Genomic DNA, 21,055 nt, shown 5'->3' with positions numbered 1-21,055 from the left:
CGCAGTAGACAGTAAATCCTCCTTGGAGTAATATTGTTCTGTGAGAAAATCCGTACGCAGCACGCAAGCTTGCGCGTGCGTACTACTGATTCTGACTCGTGATTAATAACAAGCGCTTGGATACATCGCAAACTCGTTAGTCGATCCTTTGATTTGAGCACAAAAACTGGCAAACAACCATCCATACTTTCGTGTTTGTTGTTTGTTGTGCGCTGTTCGCCGTTGTTTGCCACGCGTATAGAGGCGGCTTTGTATCGTATCATCGGTTTACAAATTACAATTACTAAGTTTACAATTCAATTCTTGTTTATGGCTTTTGTCTGTGCCAACTAGGGACAAGTACCCATAGGGACAAGGTACTTCGCCAATGTCTTGTAGAGTTTACAATCACAAATAAATAATATAGGTATATATTATAAATATCATTCAGATTTCAGCTGACAGGTTAACAGATGGTACCTAAGTCAAAGCAAACTTCACTCACATGATAACGTCACTATGTACCTTATTTACTTTTGTCAATAATAGGTATATTTTTACCTCGTCGTTCTTTATTTTCACAAGCACATTTGAATTGCACGTATAGAGCCGTTCTGCTAAGAAAAGAAGAAGGATAATTAAAATCGATGGTAGGTACCTACCCTTTTTAATTTAGTAAGTATTATAATGAAATATCTAGTATCTAAATATTGGGTTTATCTCTTCTTTGATATTCGTTACATTTATCGTTTTCCATCTCAAGTACGCTCACTTTAGAGACAAGATATAATACATAGTTATACATAGTTTATAATTTTTAGCAATATAATGGCAGCTGTAATCCCTGCATTTACGAGGCTTTCAAACAGAATAATAAGGATTCTCGGATGCAATCCTGGACCAATGACACTGCAGGGTACCAATACCTATTTATTAGGAACAGGTAAAAAGTACGTACCACTTTTCTTTCTCTACAACACCATAGCTGTTGCAAGCATATTGATTGAGTAATAACATAAAGATGATGTTTAAAGTTCTACTAGAGTCATAGTTTTTTACTTTATAGAATGGAGCAGATGAAGTTTGTAGGCTGCTTTGATTTTTGTTTGGCTTAGGCAGAAGTCCACAACACTAGCTAAGTGCGGATTGGTAGACTTTACAGAAGTCTGAGAGTTCTTGATAATCTTCTCAGGGGTGTGAGTAGATTATGGAGAACTCTCAGGCTGCAGGTTTCTTTACCATGTTTTCCGTTCACCCTTAAATGATAGAAGCCACTAGGCTATCACCGTTTTGGCAATTGCTTTTACAATAATTATCACATTTAAAGATAACAATCAGAGAAGTTATCATACAAAAATTGAATGCAAGGTTGTATAATATATAATAAGTCATCTTATCTTACACAGCATTAGTAGATAAATGATTTGTATTTGAAATTTGCCTTATATTACTAAATTATGTTGCCTCTTATGTTATCCTGATTAAAATATTGACTACAATAATACCCTTACTTATGTATGGGGTTACTTAAAATCCTTCCCTTATTTTGAAGATAGTTCTAAAAATAATTATCTAACTTTAAATTTCCAGCCGGATTTTGCTTGATACAGGCGACAAAGGCGTAAAAGATTACCAGGAGCACCTGTCTGATGTAGTTAGCTCTGAAAAGGTTAATATTGAGCACATTGTAGTAACACACTGGCACCATGATCATATTGGAGGAGTGGAGGACTTATATGGAACTATTGCAAGTTAGTAAAAACAAAATCTTTTTTTGAAAAAAATTCTTGAGCATTTTGTTTTATAATCATCATAAGCCTATTAATGTAAAATAAAGTGGGCTGGGCGCTAGCCTTCTCTCTCATTTTCCTGCACAATTGTGAACCTAGTAACAAGGTTCTTTATAGCAATATTAATCTTAAACCAAGATCTGCAAACAAGTCATTGAATCATCTTGACTCTGAATTAAAAGCCTGAGCTTTTAGCTTAGCTGAATATGATTGTGATCTCAGTCTTGACTTTTTTAGAAACACCCAAAATTTGGAAGCATAGAAGAGATCCCATCGACATGCCAGACAGTCAACTTCCAGACACTATCCCACTGAACTGGCTCTCTGATGGCCAAGAGATCAAAGTTGAGGGTGCCACAATTAAAGTACACCATACACCAGGTAAGTCAACATCAACCGAAACAAATCAACCAAGAATAATGAATAATTATTATATAATATATTATATAATAATTATTCATTATTCTTGGTATTATATAATTATATATAATGGATGATTCTTTTAGTTATTAATCTTGTATTAGCAATAGTGTATGGCAATAAAGGATTTTTATTATTATTATTATTATTATTATTATAATTATAATTTTTAACCTTTCTGCTTTTCGAACCAGTGGCAGACACTCAACCCTACCTGGTGAAGTAGTTAAAAGTTTGATCCCCAACAGGGACATGTTGAGAATTTATATATTGTCTAAATTTTTACTGGTCTGGCCTAGTGGGATGCTAAGGCTTTTGCTAGTTACTATTGTATCGACAAAGGTGTGCTGCCAAACAATTCTGCATATTGGTTTATGGGTTTTATATAACTGCCTCACTCCCTAACAGTACATGTACTTACCACCAGGTTATAGCAATCAGGGGCTATGGCCTTCACCAGATCAGAGTAGAGAAAATTCAGAAGTTGTAAAGTTCTGTCAAGGATTGTACTTGCAATCTTCCACTTAAAAGACCGCTTTTCTACTTACTGCACCAGGAAGATCAAAATGATATGCCATGTTGAATACATGTATGTGTATTACCTTAATATCTTATACATATTTTGTTCTCGCACTAGGTCACACTACAGATCATGTTGCACTAACTTTACTGGAAGAGAACATATTGTTTAGTGGTGACTGTATATTGGGGGAGGGGACGGCAGTATTTGAGGATTTATACACTTACATGAAGAGTCTTCAGAGAATATTGGATTTGAAGCCATCTGTTATATATCCAGGGCATGGAAATGTTGTTGAAGTAAGCAAGACAAAAATCACATTCACATATTTGTATCATGTATTGCTGCAATGCTAATTTAATTGCATAAAACCGTTGAGTAATTCACTTTGTAATTGTATTCTGTTAACCAAACCACTGCTTAAGATGCTCCGGTAACCGAGCGAAACATATAGTGCGTTTTTTATAGTATGAGTGTGATGTGCGAAAAACATATGTATATCATACTAGAGATAGAAGTCGTATTAACAATTGCAGCGCCACCTAACGGTTCCAATTGTGAATCTGTCCCCTTAAGGACTCAATGAAATACTCACAAACGTTTCATCATAATTTTTTGCTGTTTAGGAGTTCACCATAACAATGTATTTGGTTGGGTTGCATTATAGCAATAACAGCTCTATATTCATAGTATATCAGAGACAAATGGGATGGCTAACATCCGACGAATGTGGCGGGAGGTGCGAGCTTTCCTCTATGCGAAGCCTACGGTAGACCGGCATTTTCTTGCGCACGTAGCGTAGCGTAACTGGCGGGTAATAGGTTGCTGATGATATACTTATTACACATGGTATTTAGGTTGGTTATAAAGTCTTCTATCCATAATACTTAAAAATCTGTATTTTTCAGGACCCGATAGACAAGATAGAGTATTACATAGAGCATAGAAACAAACGGGAACAGCAAATACTTGACACCTTAGAGAAACACGCGGGAAAACAACTCAATGAAATGGATTTAGTTAAAATAATATACACTGAGACGCCGGAACAACTGTGGCCAGCCGCAGCTTATAACGTCAACCATCATCTCACTAAACTGACTAAAGAGAACAAAGTTAAATGTGTTGCTGTTGATGGGGAGAGCAGATGGCAGTTTGTTGGTAACAAGAGTAATTTATAATAGGGACTGTGTGAAGTCTTGAGGAGGAAAAACTAGAGCGATTGGTGAAGGTTGTTCATGGATCTTTAAAAGACAAGGGTAGGTGATAACAGTATTTCACTGTTCTTGTGGGTTTATAAATGGTTGTTGTTGTTCTGGCGATATGAGTCGGTCACTAAAACAACACTCTTGAATAACAGCAGCAAACTTTTTGCACAAAGCTGTTAAGTGGATTTGACCACTAGGAACTTCCCGTCAGTCAGACAAGGCTAACCACAAATCTGACTATTAGGAAATACTCATTGAAAATTGCTAAGCTAAGCCTATGCGGAAACGTTTCTATTCACGATGGTAGGAACTTTTGTTTTTCTACTTTTTCCATAAATTAATACTTACAATACTAGAGAAATTATTAGTTAAATAATAACCTATGCAAAGTTGTAAAAAAATAAAGCAATCTGAACTGAAGCTTTTTTAACATATTTTAAGTTCAAAGAGGGTCACGGACTATTGTAGCAACTGAAAAAAGAAAAAGATAAATTGATATTAAAATAGTATTGATAAGTGTTTTAAATAAAAATTATTTTCTTATAATAAAATTATTCTGATGTTAGTTATGACTTTTATTTACCATTTTCGGCCCCGATAACGTATACGAACTATCACCGGTTCCATGAGTTTATTTATTAAACATTACACTTAAATAGAATATAATATAATATGGACTCACATTTGGAATAAATATAAATAAATAAAACATCCAAACAAACAAATTGTAATAAACAGCACTAAGAATCAGTTAGGATTCCCGATTCCTGAACGAAAACTGTAGGTCATGGTAGGCGGAATTTCAATGTCAGTGGGGGAAAAAGTGGAATAAGGGGGAATTATGGAGGGTAGAGGTAAGGAGAGTCATCTGTGTATATGAAAAAGTGTCGTCAAAATGTATTAAATTAGGATGGCGCCACATTTGCATCAAGGTAACTCTTAAAAGAAGCGCCAAATATAAATATTGTTAGAGTAGGCTTGAAAAATAAACAAGGAAGTAAGGTTATATTTACCACAATATTTTGTACAACGTAAGTTGTTGAAATTCTCAATAATTAACTACTTTATAGTCGTAAAAATGTAAAAGGCCCGTTTTGACATTTGTCATCGCGACGTAACTAGTTATGGAACCATAAGACTCGGGACTCGATACTCACGATAAATCAATTCAAGTTTTTGTCAGTACTTGATTGATATTATTATGTATTGTAAAGTGTTCGTTCGTTCAAAGTATTCCTTTAACTTCACAACCAATACGCGTGACTGGCTGTTGATTATACGTCCATTTTTCAACATGTTGAAACAGAGTTAGTACTATAAAACAACAAACACAAAAATCGAGTCAAATCACTATGTTTATATTAATGTCCAAAATAGAAGAGCCATAGTTAACGTAATAGTAAACAATATATATCAAACTTAAACGAGCGCACAGTCAACTTTACAAGACGAGGAACGAAAAACTGCGCAGTGCGCGCGGGGACGCTTCAGTCATGTGCCGTTTGGTCAGATACATCAACCTAGACTCATTATTTAGAACCCATTTTGAGAACCAAGCTCATTCTTTGTAGTAAAGATTACTACACAATATTTAATTTCGATATTCAGTAAAAAAATTGTAACAGCTCTAGTATAAAAAAAAAAAAGACTAAGAACGTAACTGTTTTCGGAACGTTTCGCAACAATTATAAATTGCATGCTACGATAAAGTAAGCGCAAAAAGAATACTCGCGATATATTCTTTCATATTATTTAACGTCCCAAAAAAATTTACGTATTTTTTAAAACACTGTATGTAATTGATTTTTATTTTATTGTTTCTTTCAGTTTCGTTCCAAGTTACATTCTATGGTCTTGCACAAATGTCAAAACGGGCCTATTATATTTTTACGACTATAGTCGATAATGACATTAAATTTTTTAACTCGGCATACTGCAATTCATCTACGATTGCTACATTCATACCATACCCTGTGCATCCACCAGCGACATTGTGGAGGATTTTTGAACTGTTATTTAGCGCATCAACTGGACACTTTCAACTTTTCTCCCATATAAGATGACTCTCCTTACCTCTACCCTCCATAGGGGGAATTAACCGGTGATGATGGAAAAAACAAGCATGGTTAAAACTTAAAAATACAGTTGGTAGAAGTTAAAGTTTCAGTTCTCTTACACCTAATTATGAGAAGAAGTAATTGTTTATAAAGCAAAGTAAAACGAACAACCACTTTAATTGCGAGTCATTGAAACGTGCATGCACTGCTAAGAGTTGCTGTAAGTGATGGCACGTGGGATAGGCACAAAAATGTTCAAGAGAAATAGTTACATATTAATTTGACGAGTTCTCGAGTAGAACTTTTTTGGCAAAGCTCTAAGTAAGTAATATATTTTCGGATCTGAAGCAGAACAACGCGTAGGACACGTTGGCTCCTCAGGATCAATCCCTGACGTAATCGATTACATGCTTAGCTTCTGGAATGAGCTCGACTGGTGACCCTACGATTCCTACGAACGGAACCAAGTATGAATGCAACCGTAACCGGTAAAAAATAGTTCGTATAATAAGCGGTTTATCCATAGCAATTTTTCTAGCGAGTATATTAAAGCTAACGATTTTATAACTTTGAAGCACCCGGAAAATTGGGTAAGCAGTGTTTTTGTGCATGTATGAAATACAAGCCACTGTACGCAACAGAACGACCAATCTAATCCGGGAGAGGAATGGACATGTTTAGGGTAATATTACAAAATTAACGAGTAGAAATAAAACGAAGCGATCACTTAAAACACAAATTATTTATTTTACATTGAAGGTATAACAAATAATAATGATTTATTACATTAACAATCTTATACAAAATTGTATTGGTACTTAATTAATTACCTACCTACTTAAAAGCTAGGAGCTGTAGCCATAACATTTTGTGAAACTCCATTTAAGACAGTCAACTTGGGGGTTTCTTTTTTTGAATGTTTTGTTTTGCCAGGCAACCGTTGTGGGTTTTTTTTGTATTATAAATAAATATGATAAAATATATGTTGTGTTGTTATATTGTGCTTCCTGTCAAAGTAACACTGTAAACAAAGTAAATTAATGAGAACATTTGATACACGCCAAATTACATACATATTTATAACATAATAAATTATTAATCACTTATAAAAACAACATTCATTGTGCTCTGTCCCCCTTAATAAACGTGGCATAACCACAGATGAGTAAGTTACGCATTGTTTTGTCATATTTAAACTGGCAGCACCTTTCAAATGTCAGTCTAAAAAAATATATGCGTTACGCAACATTCATTATGAAGGTCCAATGCGTTTTGTTTATCCAATACTATACACAACAATATCAGTACTATGAACAAACAATATTTTCCGTCAGAAGGACAATGATTACAAGGCACTTTTGATCAATTAAATGTTTGATTTGAATATCTAATGGTTTGATCTGTTTACAATAAAGATTAAGGTTAATATCCCTTGGCTGTACGGTGATATACCGTTGCCGTTTCCCAACGGGAAAGAATATAGGATGAAAATGCTAAAATCCGCGATAATCGGATAAATATGTTTACCGCAATTTACTAGTTTTTTAATTTAAAATTACTAATTAAGATTTTAATCTCCTTTTAAGCTGGCCCTTTAGGATTTTTTCGTTGTTTTTGTGACAAACAAATAATGTAACTAAAGTAACAAACTAGTAGTCGAATAGTAGTCTGAAGGGCATAATTGCCGGTGTAATACTGGCAGCCTTGGCTTAACACCTACGCCTCAAGTTAACAGGATGGCATTTTGCAGTACGAGTTCCTTGCATGCCCTGCGAAATGTTGCTCTGTCATATTTGTTCCAACTTATACCATCGTCAAAAAAAGTCTCGGGTTGACCTGCTAGTCGCTATTAAGAGCAAGTTTAGTTAGCAACGTGGTACGGCCAGAGAAAAGCAAAGGTGGTATAATTGCAAATAATAAGCATGATGACGGTAACAAAGAATCGCTAAAAAAATATTTTTCTAATTTATGTATTTTTATTCATATTCTTAGTGAGTTTGCTATTTATTTTCAATAAATAAACTGCAAAATCTAGGGATCCGCCATGACATGTATAACACCAAATTTAAAATTATCAAGTAACATCTATATAAACATAATATTTTACCGCTTCGAAAATCACTATGTATTTCAAGTATTTTGTGATTTAAAATTATCAGTTGCTAATTTTTTTGTTATCAATACCAAAATCTATAATCTTTAGCTATTTTTATTCTTATGAATTTAGTTTTTTTTTAAATCTACACTTAATAACTGAGTGATAGAAATAACTTCAGAAATAGTTTTCACTGTTACTCATGGACCTAATATGTACTCTTAATCCAATTTAATAAAATTAAATAATTATTAAAAATGTTTTTCAACCTGTCTTTTATATAATAAAAAAGTTTGGGTGTGAACAATTGCTCTAACCAGGTTGCCTCTTAAATATTTTCAAATGACAATGTGAGTGAGTGTGTGTGTGTGATGACAAAAAGAACACCAGGCTAAGTTTGTTGTGGGCTTCTTAGACCAGGGCGCGTTTGGAACCCTCATAGATTTAGTTTTAAGTTTACGAATGTAGTTATCGCCATCACTACTCACTGCTATGTACACATTTTGTATATAAACAACGCATCAAAAGTGCCATCTATGTGCCTACTTGAATAAAGAAATATTTGACTTTGACTTTTAATCTTTCTTACTTTTTAGTGGTTTCGTTTTGAAAATTGAAAGAAACAAGCAAGTTAATACATAATAAGTAATCGTCACCAGTTAACGCAATATGCAGTGCAATATACCACTTAATTCAACTCGATTGCTATTTATATGTTTGAAAATTAAGGAATAAATAAGATTCAATAGTTTAAATTGTAAGCTAAAATTCATTTTATTATATCAATAACAGTTGCCTTGCTCAGCGAGAAACAAAAACAAATCTATGCCACGAGAACCGTTAATTATCCCGAGATATAAAGCAGACTATGTGCAGATCCAGATTTGTACAGCCGTTTTGGCGTGATTGAGTTACAAACATCCATCCTAACTTTCGCATTTATACTAGCTCCTTTGCTATTATATATATTAGTATAATGTTTGCGGTCATTGACCCCAAAACTGCACTACCCATTCCGATCGCTGGTCATTACGTACATATTAGTGCCATGCTATTTGACTGCCGTCTTCTCTGCGTGCACGTTTCGAGGGTGGTGGCATTCTGTCCGAATCGTCTATGTATCTTTTGTTGTTTATGTAGTCCAATAGATACTCCGTCTTCACGGGGTTCTTTATGCTCTCGACAACCGCTGTAAAATATATAATTTATATAAACATTTTATGAATTCGTAATGGCAAGGCAGATTGGAAGCAGCCAGCCTCGCTCTCATCTCCCGCAAGATAGAAAAATGATTAATAATAAATAAATAAATATACTACGACAGATGGCGATGTGTGTATTACACATCGCCATCTAGCCCCAAAGTAAGCGTAGGTTGTGTTATGGGTACTAAGATAGCTGATGACTATTTTTTTATGAATATAATACACACAAATACTTATAATATACAGATAAACACACAGACACTGAAAAACATTCATGTTCATCACACAAACATTTTCCAGTTGTGGGAATCGAACCCACGACCTTGGACTCAGAAAGCAGGGTCGCTGCCCACTGCGCCACTCGGCCGTCAAATGATTGTCAATGTTGATGTTGTAAAATATATCGAAGTGATACTTTGGTGAAACGCGTGAAATATAATGATATCAGCTACCATTCTGGACTACGATACGAATTGTGTTCTCGAACTTCGTTCTGCAAAGTTCGTTAAAGTCTTACAAGAGTCATCAGGTGTTCCTATTTCAAATTAACGAACGCTAGCACGTAACGGGAATATATAAAATGGGTGCATACCTATGGCAGTCTCGAAGCTGTTGGGGAAGGACTTGTCGGTGCGCTCGCGCATGAAAACCCACTCGTTGTTTTCGAACTTGCACTCCACGATCTTGTTGTGGAGGTCCTTCACTGCCCGCGTGATCCGCATGGTGTCGAACAATGTGTTACCGCCCACGTATAGCTGGCCGATCTTCTTCTTCACCATCCTGATCAAACCAATAATTGTAACTCAATGATAATAAATCGAGCTTTATCGCCTTCATAGAATTAGCGTAACCGACAAATAAAATTTACTCCAAAATAAGCTTTATTTAATTACAAATAAACCGTCTTTTCGATAGACACATAAAATAAAGCAAAATCTAGCCCGGCGATGCGGGCTGGGTACGCTAGTAATAACATAAAATGGAATGGAAATGTCCTAGTCGCTATAAGACTGATGTGAAAGGCATATACTAATTTCGGCATCGACGGTAGGAGAGCCGTAGCTTAATTGGAGAAAGCGCCGCGATTGCCAGGGAGTCGCAGGTTTAAATCCTGTCTTAATCTAATTTTACATTTATAATAAAAAAATAAAATGGGAAAAAGTTTCTGAACTAGCAACATTCAGCGGGTGTAAAGTGAGTTTTCGGGGTCCGAGCATGCACCTCTAACTTTTCTAAGTTATGTGCGTTTTAAGTAATTAAAAATATTCGTTTCGACGGTGAAGGAAAACATCGTGAGGCAACCTGAATTCCTGCAAGTTCTACATAATGTACTCAAAGGTATGTGGAGTCCACCAATCCGCACTGGGCCAGCGTGGTGGACTACGGCCTTTATCCCTTCTCATAGTGGGAGGAGACCCGTACCCTGTAGTGGGCCGGTAAAGGGTTGATATGATGATGATGATGATGTTCTTAATTCAATGGTGGCAATATAGGGGTTGAAATCTTACCCTTTTCTGTTGTCCACGGTGATTACCAGCTTAAAGTCCACACTGTTCATGTGGCTGGGCTTCCACTTCAGCACATCGGGGTTCGGCCCGGGAATATACGGCTGTAGAGAGCAATTTTGTTATAGTCAAAGTCAAAGTCAAAAATATCTTTATTCAAGTATATCGTATTCACCTATGGCCCCATGGGTGGCACTTTTAATGCGTACATAAGAATTACACGGTAGTGAGACGCTGGCGATAACCACATTCGTAAACTTAAAACTAAATCTAAAGTCTACGAAGAACGCGTGGTCTAGGAAGAAGCCCACAACAAACTTAGCCGGGTGTATTTTTTTTTGTTATCACCATCTCACAATGTCATTTAAAGTTATTAGAAGAGCAACTTGGTTAGAGCAATTCACACCCAAGCTTTTTTTATCGATAACGTAGTCCTTTATATATAAAATAATACATAATTCAAAAAATGTATAAAAATACATTTAATACATCGAGGTTACTATACTATCGATAAATTTCTTAATGACAACGTTGCCTGGAAGCAAGCCGCTCCGCTTTCATCTCACACAAGATAGAACGATGATTGTTAAATTGTAAAACGATGTTGGAAAAGAGCAACTGCTAAGTTTCTTGCCGGCTTCTTCCCGGTAGAATCTGCCTTCCGAACCGGTGGTAGAGTCACTACAAACAGTCATACTTGACGTTTCAAAGGTGCCTTTATTAGGCCTACTTGAAATAACGGTTTTTTTTTTTTTTTTAATTTTGACACCCCACTTCTTCTAAGTAATATTAATTTAGCATGTCGTAGGTTAAATACTAGATCTCTCTTTGCGAAGGCTATATGGAAGGCAAGGTATTCGGCAAATATCTTTTTAATTTTGTCGTCTGTGCAATACTTTCAATAGCGAATATAGTGAGATTACTATTATTAGGTAATTTTTCATGTCAAATTTGGGACGTTTAATAAAATAATCATGGCAAAAATAAAAATAGAAAGATAAATATACTACGACAATACACACCGCCATCTAGCCCCAAAGTAAGCGTAGCTTGTGTTATGGGTACTAAGATAGCTGTTGAATATTTTTATGAATATAATACACATAAATACTTATAATATACAGATAAACACCCAGACACTGAAAAACAATCATGTTCATCACACAAACATTTTCCAGTTGTGGGAATCGAGACCACGGCCTACGACGCAGAAAGCGTCGCTGCCCACTGCGCCAGTCGGCCCTCAATATGGCAAAGTAAGAATGATAAGCTCTTTAAAGTTTTTGTTTTTTTTTTTAATTTTTTTTGTTATGTTATTTTCGCTTGGTTTAAGCAATGTTTTATTTAATTAATCGTTTATAAAGCTATTTTTGGATGTTAGTAGCTTTGCGGGAGCATTCTACAATTAGGTGGGGATTTCATCAAGAGGGAGTGTAATGTTAAAAAAGAAATACCTCCTTGGAAGGTTGAAATATAAGTCCATCTGGGTCGTGGTGCAACGTTCTCGCAAACTTCTCCTCAAGCAGCGGTCCCGCCATTGTCACGTCCCAGAAACCTTTCAGTATCACTCCAAAAGGTTCCTTTTCTTTCGATATCCTACCGTCTGTTATTGCTCTATTCCTGAAATCCATACCAAAGTTAAAAAAACACTCATTTTATTTTATTTATGAAAGCGTGACTTTTAAACTGCTATTTTCATTAAAGCAAAATTAATCGGTTAACCATCAAATTTGTTAACATTAAAGGAATCGGCTAAAGATAACGGTTGGAAATTAAAATTAACATCATTCCTGCCATCGACTATAGATCAAAATTATAATAAATTAACAATAATCTAATTTGAAATTTTAAAAATGGAATAATCTTATCAAATTAGTGTATTGTCATCGGCTTGTTCTCGATATATCTACAAAGTTTAAACGAAATCGGACGGTTTGAAGAGGGTCGAAATCAAGTCCAAAGAAGTCGGTTACAAACATACATACTACGGGTGAAGATAATATAAGGCGGCGTGACGGCGGCATCATAGGTTATTTTTTATCCCAAAAAAAAAGAAACGTTTTAGTATTAGTTCCTTTTTCTTTTACCAATCCGCACTGGGCCAGCATGGTGGACGACGCCCTTAACCCCTTTTCAATGTTGGAGGAGACTCGTGCCCTTTAGTGGGTTGATATTCTGATGAGCTTTTTCGGACAGAGCTCGTCAAGGGAAATACTACCCGACGTTATTGCCCGACTTCTTCGCCTTAACACGTTCCAGAATCGCTTCCTTTTGGGAACGATTATTCTAATAATAAGATTCTCCGGGCAATGTACGAGCACTTGGATGTCCGGCAATGGTTGAAACAACATCGCAGTGCAAATCGGAAATAAACTTTATTTTTTTACTTTTAATTTTTTTTTTTTGTTTTTTGAAATTTGTAATTTTAGTTTGATATTTAATTAAATTTTTAATATTAATATTGTTTTTAATTTCTTTTGTATTTAATAAATTAAAAATGCATATAAAAATCTCTCTCTACTACCGTCGATGCCGAAATTAATATATGCCTTTCACATCAGTCTTATAGCGACTGTAGCGTCATCTAGTAGGAAACGTTGCAGTTTCGATCTACTTTTTTTTCTTTTGTATTATTTACAATTTTAATTTGTTAGTATTGATAAAGTTAGTAAAGTTTGTATTGATTTAAGATCGTTGTCTGTACATATTTTCTTATCTTACAGTATTTTTTGTATTTCTGTTTTAATTTTTGTCGTTTTTGTCATATGGGTATTTGGCCTGAATTAAAAGCATTTATTATTTATTATTATTATAATTATTTCTGCCGCTTTTTAAGGACAACTACCTTCATTTTCTACTACTACTAAAAAGCCTAAACTCTAATCAGTGTGGGAGGAGTCCCGTGTTCTCTAGTGGGCCGATAACGGGTTGATATATTATGATCACTTACCTAGGTTGAATAATTTCTCTATCTATGCACCCCAATCTGACGGGGTGGAACGGTTCTTTGCCAACGTTGATGTTGTCGAACCGGATGATATCATAGCATAAGTACCGGGGCTTCTCAACACCATCCACTTTGTCTATCACCAATTCCTGGAACAAAATAATTGTTGCTATCTTTATATCTTAATATATATAAATCTCTTGTCACGATGTTTGTCCGCGATGGACTCCTAAACTACTTAACCGATTTTAAATTAAATTGGCACACCGTGAGCAGTCTGTTCCAACTTAAGAGATAGGATAGTTTAGATTTTTAATTATAGTCGCAATTTTATTTTATTGCAAATAATTTTTCTAATTATTTTCTAATTAATTGACAGTCACATGTTATATATATATATAATACTACTATACTAATTTAAGGCTTAGCGATACTGAATGCTTTAAAAATACAAAATCAAACGCAGACGAAGTCGCGGGCAACAGCTAGTATATATATATATATATATTTCTTATGTGCGTGTGTGTCACTGAATTCCTCCTAGACGGCTGGACCGGTTTGAATGAATTTCTTGGTATACGTTTCGGTGACACCTTGGATGGTTTAGATTCACAAAGTAACCCGACAGATGGCGCTGGGGTCCGCTAGTGTAAATATATTTTTTTAGTGGTGACAGCTCAGTCGTTAGGATTTGGCTTCACTTTCGGGGGGCCGAGTTCGAATCCCAATTCTAACCTAACCTAACTTTTGTAAGTTATGTGAATTTTTGATGATGATGATAAAATATTCTTCTTTCTCTTTCTTTTTTCTTTGTCTTTGGCGTAATAAATAAAATGTAAACTTGTAAAGATAGGAACATCTCAACCAAGACAAAACTTTGGGGCTAGGTGGCGATGTCTGTATTGTCATAGTACATTGAGTATATTAAAGCAGCTGATAGACGTCCAAAGCGTATGTAGCTTTGGAGATGTGGTGCTGGAGGAGAATGATTAAAATTACTAGAAGGCTATAAACTACCTGTCTTCAGAGGATTCTCGAGTACTTGGGTCACATTGACACAGACAATCTTGAAAATATAGTGGTCAATAGCAAAGTGGAAGGAAAGAGACCTCGAGGACTTAGCCCGATTCGTTGGTCGGATCAAATCAGCACTGACCTCGACACCAAAGTGCATTTTGCTTTACATGTTTACATCTCCTTAGGATGTTCCGGAGTGTAACGTTCGTAGAGAGTACATTGCTTTGTTTGAGTATAAAGATTGAAGTAATTATAAATTACACCATACAGATTCTCCTGAATTTCGCGGAGTATAGCAAATTAAGTTCAATTTCATAATAATATATCATGGAATTCCGCAAAGTAACGCCTGTTTCTATCCAATATCTAGTAGCACTTTTGAAGGGAAATTCCTAATATTTAGAATACTAACACCGTCAAGCAGAGTATCGGTGAGATGGCGGCCTTCTTTGTTGTGCAGGAACCTTAGGTTGGGCACCTTGAAGACACAGTTATCTCTGTCTATCATATACACTTCGTCCTTGCCGTCAATTAACATCATATATCTGAAAAAAAACCTATCTTTAGAGACAAATGAATTACGTTTTAAATAATTCCAAACAAAAAGTAGCCTATATATTGTTAACGAAGTAACGGTACAATCTATCTCCATTCTAAATTTCCGCCAAATTGGTTCAGTAGTTCTTGTGTGAGAGGGTAGCAAACGTCCATCCGTCCTTACAAACTTTCGCATTTATCATATAGCATTAGCATTTTTTTTTAAATCGTAATAATTGCTTAAGTTAAGCTTAGCAACACTTAACTTAATTTGAGATGTAGGTGTTAAGTCTCAGAAACAGTAAAACAGTTTTGAAAAATTGGTTTATAATTGGTAATAAAGCCCATTCTTTAAACGAATTTTTTTATGACTGTTATTCTGCTGACTCTGCAAGGCTTCACTATGAAATTAAAAAAAAATGTGTGAGTTGTCAAGAAACGCCTGGCAGATGTGAAACAATGAGACTGTTTTATACAAATTATATGCATAAAATAACAGATTACGACAGAAACCAGATAAAGCGTACTGAAAAGATAAAGCATTACAAATTTGTTCCATAAAATAACGTCATTTTTACTAAAAACAAATTAAAATATTCAAAATTTAAGAATTTACTCAACTACGTAAAGTAAATATATTCAATCATATAGCGTGGCGATGCGTCGCCACGGCCTGTATCGTCACGCCAACAATCAGGTTTACCCTCGCCTATAGATGTTTCACATAAAAAAAAAACAAGAATCCGTTTTGTTTAAATTTATTACTTTTACAGTGATTTTTTCTTTCTTCTTTTTTTTTAATTATTAATAATCATTTATATGTATATATTTGACATTGCTCTTATTTAATACTATACTTATTTAATACTATAGTACGCCCGTATGTGGGTACACTGTTAAATGATTTTCTAGGCCTTGTGAACTGCCTTTCTATGTGTAAACAGTGAAAAATAAAATTCTATTCTATTTTAATCTATGCAACCATTGCCCTTGCAACAATGCAGCTTAGCTGCAGAAATAGACATGGCGAATGTAGTTCTAGTAGGATTGCAAATAAATATAAGCTGGTTTAATTGTGAGATAACTTACCTAACGCCATCCGCTTTCCAAGACACTCTATACGGCTTTACGTTCAGGTATGATATGTTTTGCAAATCCATGGAAACGGGCTGGGATCCAGGGAAATTCTTACCAGACCATTTGCAAAATTCGCGAGCCTTTTTTTGGACTTCACTAGCTCGGGGTTCGATTTCGAAAAGCTGCACACCTCTTACACCAGGCATAAATTCCTTGTTCTTTATACGCCGTTCTTTTCTGCTGTGGCCGCTTTGATAGTAAAAATAAAACTCTTTAATGAAGAAAAAAAGTTGGGGCGACAGATGGAATAAAGTGATGATGCATCTAAACAGTCAGTATCAGAATTGTTATACTGAAACAATAAGTAGCTTCAGCAAACCCAGTATCAGCATCATTATCACTTCAACCGATTGAAGCCCACTGCTGCTGTCTGTTGTAGGGAGTTCCAAAATCCACTGTCCTGGGCATCTTGTTTCCAGCGGCTCCCAGCGACTTGTTTGATGTTGTCTGTCCACCTCGTTAGGGGGCGACCAACACTGCGTTTACCCATGCCATTCCAGTACTCCCTGTCTGATGACTGCAATAAATTTTATACATCAAACTCTCTAATGAATAAATTGCTTACTTTGATTTCTGAGCAGGTGCACTCTGTGAAAAGCTTGGCGCATCACCATCGTCATAGTCAACTTCTTCTTCTTCTAAAATTACAAAACTTTATTAATGCTTTCATCTTACTCAATATAGATTATCTTTATTTCTTGTTACTAAAACAATGGATGTCTTAACTGCTGGATATTTTTTTAGAGGTTCAAACAACTCAACCACTATTGTCTTGTCTACCTGTTTAGATCATGTTGACTTGCTGGGAAAAAATACTGTACCTTCTTCTACCGACAATAAGTAACAGGGTGGCCATCCCTGTTACTTATTGTCTATTTACTTTACGTCTATTTACTTTTTATTAGTTTTTTTGTAAATCTTTTGCACGCCTCATAAGCGAAGCGTTGAGGTTGTGCTCTACTCTCGACATTTCAAAAAAAGCAGTTTTCTCGATACTGAAATTGATTTTTTGTTATTTATATTGCACTTACAGGTTAATTTGAGTACACTAATATCAAGTCAAATAATTTGTCAGGCACATAAAATACATTTCAATAACAATTTTTTTGTTGTAACATAGTAAATAATAACATTAAACATAATCTTTTCTGTACGTCCGTGTAAATTGGTCGAAAAAATGATCGTATCGGAATAAATTTTTTTTAATTATCTAAAGTAACACACGACATAATTTCTTAGTTAATATGAGCGTTCAATTCACTGTCGTTAAATTTCCATGTAATTATTCTAGCTAATATTAATTGTAACTTTCAATGTGCAATCATTATAACATTCCCGTGTCTTGTTTACAAAAAATTAATAATAATTAATATGAAAAAAAATATTTGTAATGAGCATTGAAAGTTTCAGTTAAAAAATATTCAATTTTATTGTGAAAAAAATGAGATTATGAGGCGTGCACTTTTGGATTTTCCAAATTTTTATAAATTCACGTAATATTTAATAATTAAAGAGTAACCAAAAGGAGGAAAAATATTGCAGGTGTTCTCTGTACAATAGTGTTAGCTGTCTTGCTCTAGTTTTTCAACAAGATAGTTACTGTAAATAAACATACCATTACACCATTCTGGCATCTCGGGAGCAGATATCATATCTTTAACATCATCATAGCGTCTGTACAATTCCTCTATATAGTCCTGTTTGTAAATCCCTGGTACTCTGAAAATTTAACTTTGCAGTATTTATATTCTTCTTCTGATTAGTTAACATCAGTTATATAGTAAGTGCCATAGGGCCAATATTACATTACATATTAAACTTTCAACTTAAAGCCAGCCAGTATGATAAAATCAACCTACAAAATGTATTAAAATATAAAGTTAAATATCTGTGGATTGATTAAAGGAAGATCTATCATTTAATTTTTGAACTCCCATCTATAGAGCCACACATCTGTACAATCACCTATTTGTTTTTGCTTTTAATTTACCTTAGTTGCAGTAATGTGTTTAAAGGGTATACATAGGGTATGCAGATGATATAAAATGAAGAAAATCTCCAGTATGAGTTTTAAAAATCTCAAGGATAGGCATTGTAGGAGTTATAAAAAGCCTACTCTTAAGTATTTATAACTCATACTGAAGATTTTCTTCATTTTATATTATCTGCATACCCTGTGCATACCCTCTATGCACGCTACTGCTTGCTGCTAAATTGCTGATTGGCTGCACTTTTACCAAAGAAAGTTTTGTACAAAACCAAAAACCTGTTTAAGGGATATCTCCCTGGAAGGACTCTGATTTAAATAAATTTAGTTCAAAGGAAGGTTTATGATTAAGCATGTTTTTATACTCTCAAAATGTGGTCAGTAATGATTTGAATTGCTTAATAATCAGAAAATAAAACTTATTTGACCTGGGTTAAATTTTTTTGTAATAAATTTGAACAAAAATAATCTATTAACACACTTTTGACATTGTTAACACAAGTAACACCATTTTATATGCAATATAACTTTTCTTTGGCCTTTGTTTAGTGTTTTTCAAATGCTTACCTCTTCTTAGCAAATTCTAAGAGAGCAGCCTCCAAACTGAAATCCAGTTGTTCAATCATGTAAGAAACTATGAGAAATCCTGTCCTGTTAAATCCGTGTGTACAGTGCACACCAATTATTTCATCAGGCTTCTTATTTATAAAACTACTTACTACTTTTATAAATTTTCTGCAAATTATAATAAAGTTATATGCATTTTTTATTTTAAGCATTTAAATATCACTTGCTTTAACAGTGAAGGAAACATTGTGAGTAAAACTACATGTTCTCCATTAAATTCTCAAAAGCACATGTAGTCTACCAATTTGCACTTGGACAATGTGCCACCACTCTACTGCCTAAACCCTTCTCAGGGGTAAAAATATCATGACTGGAAATGGGCAAAAAAGGTCAGTTATAACCATCTACTTAAACCATAATATTTTCCCTCACTGCTTTTTTTTTTATCCACAAAAGTAATTTAATTAGTAGTAATTTTCAAAAAAAAATGGTATATTAATTTTACATACTGTGTTTGTTCCAGGGATGGTGTTTCGCCGTGACCACGACATTGCACTTTAACATATTTACAATCTCTCTTCTCTATTTCTGCTTTGTCATAGAACCGAGACGTGTATGTCAGGTCGATCCATAAGCCGAGCTTTCTCTAAAACAAAATTTTCGCACATTAAATTCTCGAAAAGGTGCTAAGCAAATTATGTCAAAGAAGTTAACTTACCTTAAAACTTTTTACACTATCAAACAACATAGTAGGCGTAAAACGATATATATCTTGAACCTGATCATTGTAGCGTGAATCTAGAGGTGCTTTGAACGCTAGGAACTGGTCTGCAAACAGACCCGTGGCTTTCCGTGGACATTTTAACCATCTACTAGGAATGGCACCTGGTTTTCTGTCTGACATGGCCGAGAACTATTACAGAACACTGTTCATTAATTTACTAACTAAAGAATTAAAATATAATTTTGATATAGCTACAACATCTCCATCATTGAATAATTGAAAATAAGGAAAATTTTGCGAGAAAATAACAATGACTAACAACGAGTTATCTGACAACGGTGAATGAACCACAGATGACCAAAATCAAATTCAAATTGACAATCTCAGAAACACAGACCTTAACAATCCGTAGGAGAGTTGCCGTGTAATCTGTGTCTACAAATTAGTTTCACATCTTTCTGACTTATGTACTTTTACTTTTTGACAATCACCTTTGTGGATCTTCCGTGACATTGGCGAAATATAACGTGCCGATTTGGCACACCTAAAAGCCAAAAAAAGCCAAAGAAGAAGAAGACAATATTTACAATACAATATTTTTTCTTTCATTTCTTACACAAATAACCTTTGTTTAGTTTTTAGACAAAATATGCATTAAAAATAATAAAATGATACATTTTCTACAAATGTTCTTTCATACAAATTTTCTTTTTAATTTATCTTAATGCATGCAGTAAAAAATAATGAATAGATTGTATATCAAGTTATGAGATCACCGATCATTACTCGACTGGCTATAATATTGTCCCTTTGCACATGTCTCCAATTTATTGTTTAAGCGATTATAACATGTAGCTAAAACACTGTTACCTCCAAAGTACTGAGTTTGTCAAAAATGTGGTGTTGCAAATAGGGACAAGATTTCAACTTTAATTTCTCCAGATAGTCCAGTACTATTAATAGAGTTGAGTAACTTGATGAAAGAGAAGATAAACACTACATTGATTTTGATTAGACTTATTTTCGAATCAGTTTTAGGTATATTCCCTACAAGACCTAATAATATTTTGCTACCTAGAATATTTACCTCTCTGCTATACTTAAAGTTATAGAAAATTCAGTCGGCCGGTAGGTTGGATATTGTGGTATGGCTTAATGCAATTTTGATCGTTAAATAAAAACCGGTTTTTTAATAAATGACGTTCTTTAGACAACACTTTTACACAGATTATTATAAGTTCCTGACAGTGGTAGAAACTTGAGAAACGCGAACTTATATTGTCATTCTCTTCTTGTTTACCTACTATTCTGATGTCAAAAAGAGATAAAGAACCATGTAAATATTAAGTTGGCGGCACTC

The 21,055-nt window shown here is 34.5% G+C and overlaps 2 protein-coding genes across 4 annotated transcripts; one reads left to right on the top strand and one right to left on the bottom strand.

The window, feature by feature from the left end:
• Positions 1-381: 381 nt before the first annotated feature.
• LOC120637373 (beta-lactamase-like protein 2 homolog) lies at positions 382-4,435 on the top strand. Of its 2 annotated transcripts, none has more exons than XM_039909191.1 (6): positions 382-500; positions 801-929; positions 1,570-1,730; positions 2,007-2,150; positions 2,827-3,008; positions 3,618-4,435. In XM_039909191.1, the coding sequence occupies exons 2-6, from the start codon at positions 808-810 to the stop codon at positions 3,888-3,890; spliced, it is 882 nt and encodes a 293-aa protein (XP_039765125.1). In that variant the 5' UTR covers positions 382-500; positions 801-807; the 3' UTR covers positions 3,891-4,435. The 2 variants fall into 2 exon arrangements, with proteins under 2 accessions (XP_039765125.1, XP_039765124.1); XM_039909190.1 differs by having other exon boundaries at positions 383-629.
• Positions 4,436-6,760: 2,325 nt separating this feature from the next.
• On the bottom strand, positions 6,761-20,050 carry LOC120637057 (mRNA-capping enzyme). Of its 2 annotated transcripts, XM_039908659.1 has the most exons (13): positions 19,690-20,050; positions 19,481-19,617; positions 18,972-19,139; positions 18,033-18,136; positions 16,983-17,055; positions 16,370-16,606; positions 15,156-15,288; positions 13,730-13,875; positions 12,234-12,399; positions 10,783-10,883; positions 9,867-10,054; positions 9,107-9,258; positions 6,761-6,995 (listed from the first exon to the last, which is right to left on the bottom strand). In XM_039908659.1, the coding sequence occupies exons 1-12, from the start codon at positions 19,873-19,875 to the stop codon at positions 9,110-9,112; spliced, it is 1,788 nt and encodes a 595-aa protein (XP_039764593.1). In that variant the 5' UTR covers positions 19,876-20,050; the 3' UTR covers positions 6,761-6,995; positions 9,107-9,109. The 2 variants fall into 2 exon arrangements, with proteins under 2 accessions (XP_039764593.1, XP_039764592.1); XM_039908658.1 differs by lacking the exon at positions 6,761-6,995 and having other exon boundaries at positions 8,819-9,258.
• Between the last annotated feature and the right edge of the window lie 1,005 nt (positions 20,051-21,055).

Source organism: Pararge aegeria, chromosome 3 (assembly GCF_905163445.1).
Source record: "Pararge aegeria chromosome 3, ilParAegt1.1, whole genome shotgun sequence".
Classification (NCBI taxonomy): domain Eukaryota; kingdom Metazoa; phylum Arthropoda; class Insecta; order Lepidoptera; family Nymphalidae; genus Pararge; species Pararge aegeria.
Note: the sequence above shows the minus strand (reverse complement) of the source record. Positions and strands in the feature narration are given on the sequence as shown.

What these genes read in the sequence shown, in the direction of transcription:
- LOC120637373 (XM_039909191.1), top strand. Translation starts at nt 808, where the DNA reads ATGGCAGCTGTAATCCCTGCATTTACGAGGCTTTCAAACAGAATAATA. An exon ending in TAAAGTACACCATACACCAG is followed by an intron (nt 2,151 to 2,826) that starts GTAAGTCAACAT and finishes TTCTCGCACTAG; the next exon opens with GTCACACTACAGATCATGTT. An exon ending in GGCATGGAAATGTTGTTGAA is followed by an intron (nt 3,009 to 3,617) that starts GTAAGCAAGACA and finishes TGTATTTTTCAG; the next exon opens with GACCCGATAGACAAGATAGA.
- LOC120637057 (XM_039908659.1), bottom strand. Translation starts at nt 19,875, where the DNA reads ATGTCAGACAGAAAACCAGGTGCCATTCCTAGTAGATGGTTAAAATGT. An exon ending in AGAGAAATTATTCAACCTAG is followed by an intron (nt 12,400 to 13,729) that starts GTAAGTGATCAT and finishes TATGGATTTCAG; the next exon opens with GAATAGAGCAATAACAGACG. An exon ending in TATTTCAACCTTCCAAGGAG is followed by an intron (nt 10,884 to 12,233) that starts GTATTTCTTTTT and finishes TGCTCTCTACAG; the next exon opens with CCGTATATTCCCGGGCCGAA.